This window comes from Anarrhichthys ocellatus, unplaced genomic scaffold (genome assembly GCF_004355925.1).
Source record: "Anarrhichthys ocellatus isolate YVR2014 unplaced genomic scaffold, GSC_Weel_1.0 scaffold184, whole genome shotgun sequence".
Taxonomy (NCBI): Eukaryota; Metazoa; Chordata; class Actinopteri; order Perciformes; family Anarhichadidae; genus Anarrhichthys; species Anarrhichthys ocellatus.
Window position 1 is genome coordinate 118,190 of NW_022280214.1, and position 1,851 is coordinate 120,040.

Here is a 1,851-nt window from a genome sequence, read left to right on the forward strand (position 1 = left end):
TGTGTGTATATATATGTATATATATTCATATATATATACGTATATATATGAATATATACGTATATATATGTCTATTTATATATATTCATAATGTATATATATATGTATATATATACATATATACATATTATGAGAAGCCAGAGAATATTACATTATATAACAATATAATATATTATAATATAATATATTCTCTGACTTCTCTTAAGTTTCTTCTCTCATCGCTCCTGTTTGATATTTTTTGCGAAATGCTTTTATTGTGAAGCACTTTGTAGTACCTTTCAAAATAAAAGTTAAACTTGATGAATAAACAAAGAATAGATTCAAAGTTGTAAAATGATTTCTGTTCACTTTAAGTAAGTTTGCGTCAGTGTGTGTGTGTGTGTGTGTGTGTGTGTGTGTGTGTGTGGGGAGGGGGGGATGATCCTCCGGAGCGTGTCTCCGCCCGGTGGGGGGGGGGTCCTCGTGACTCTTCTTTCTTTCTCTGTTTTATGTTTCTGGTTTTAACTCTGAAGGTTTGGACTTCTCCTCCTCACAGAGGGGGGGGGGGTGTCCTGCGTGTCGCTCGCGTGGCCGGCCGCCGGCTCTGATTGGCTGTCCGTGATTACCGGCACGCTTCTCTGTGCACCGCGGGCGTCATTATGTTAATGAGCAGCTCCCGCCGGTCATTGTCCCCCCCCTCCCTATATAAGTGGGCTGAGGCCGGTCGTGTGCCAGGCTCACCGGCTCACGGCGCGCACGAGCTCATCCAAAGCAAGAAAGACGCTAAGAGGCGCGTGTCGCTCGTCCTGCTCCAGAACTCTCGAGACCCTCTAACTGACACAGGTAAGTCCTCGCGCGTACCTCCGCTCACCTGCTCATCTCACCTCACCTCACCTCACCTCACCACACCCACCCACACACACACACACACACACACACACACACAGGTCCTGACCGCTGCTCTCTTGTCCCCACAGAACCGATCCGCATCATGGACTCCGTGGACTCCGTGTACTCCGACATCGACAGCAACAGCTGCGACTTCTTCCCGCATACCGACACCGAGGAGGACTCCCGCGGGAGCCCGCGCTCCGTGTCCCCGGAGCCCGAGCAGCCGCAGAAGAAGCGGCGCCGCGGACGCGGACGCAGCGACGGAACCGTGCCCGTGGTAAGGAAGAACCGGCGCGTAAAAGCCAACGACCGGGAGAGGAACCGCATGCACAACCTGAACGACGCGCTGGACACGCTGCGCGAGGTGCTGCCGGACTTCCCGGACGAGACCAAGCTCACCAAGATCGAGACTCTGCGCTTCGCGCACAACTACATCTGGGCTCTGTCGGAGACGATCCGCATCGCGGACCTGCAGACGGGCAAACCGGGAGACGCTCCTCTGCTGCTGAGCTCCGCGCGCCTCGGTAGTGACGCGCAGAGCCCCGGTAGCGACGCGCGCTCCTGGAGCTCCAGCGACTCCTCGTCCTCCTCATCCCCGTCCTACTGCGCCTCCACTCCGGGCAGCCCCGCCAGACCGGAGGACTACGGCTACCGGCCGCAGGACGCTCTGTTCGGCTTCCGCAGCTTCGTGCCGGGCGTCTACTGACCGATGGAGAGACTACCGGAGACTCTTACCGGAGACAGTTTGTGTTGGACTAAGAATCAGCCTTACTCAGCTCATTTCATGTTTAAATGAAGAAGAACTTCATTTCTTCTTCATTTGGTTTCTTTTGATTTTCTGTTTTTACCCAGAAGCCCCTGCACTTTGCCCCCCGTCTCTACTTTCTTGACTCTTGGAGGTGAAAAGTTAATTTTACAATTAGTCTCGTGCTGAAGCAGAACAGAGCGCGTGGAATCGGGTCTGAATGGAGTCCCCCCCCC

General features: G+C 52.7%; 1 protein-coding gene across 1 annotated transcript; it reads left to right on the top strand.

The window, feature by feature from the left end:
* The first annotated feature begins 767 nt into the window (after positions 1 to 767).
* neurog1 (neurogenin 1) lies at positions 768 to 1,638 on the top strand. Its single transcript, XM_031878507.1, has 2 exons — positions 768 to 822; positions 957 to 1,638. Exon 2 carries the CDS (start codon positions 971 to 973, stop codon positions 1,574 to 1,576), a length of 606 nt encoding a protein of 201 aa, XP_031734367.1. The 5' UTR covers positions 768 to 822; positions 957 to 970; the 3' UTR covers positions 1,577 to 1,638.
* Positions 1,639 to 1,851: the final 213 nt, after the last annotated feature.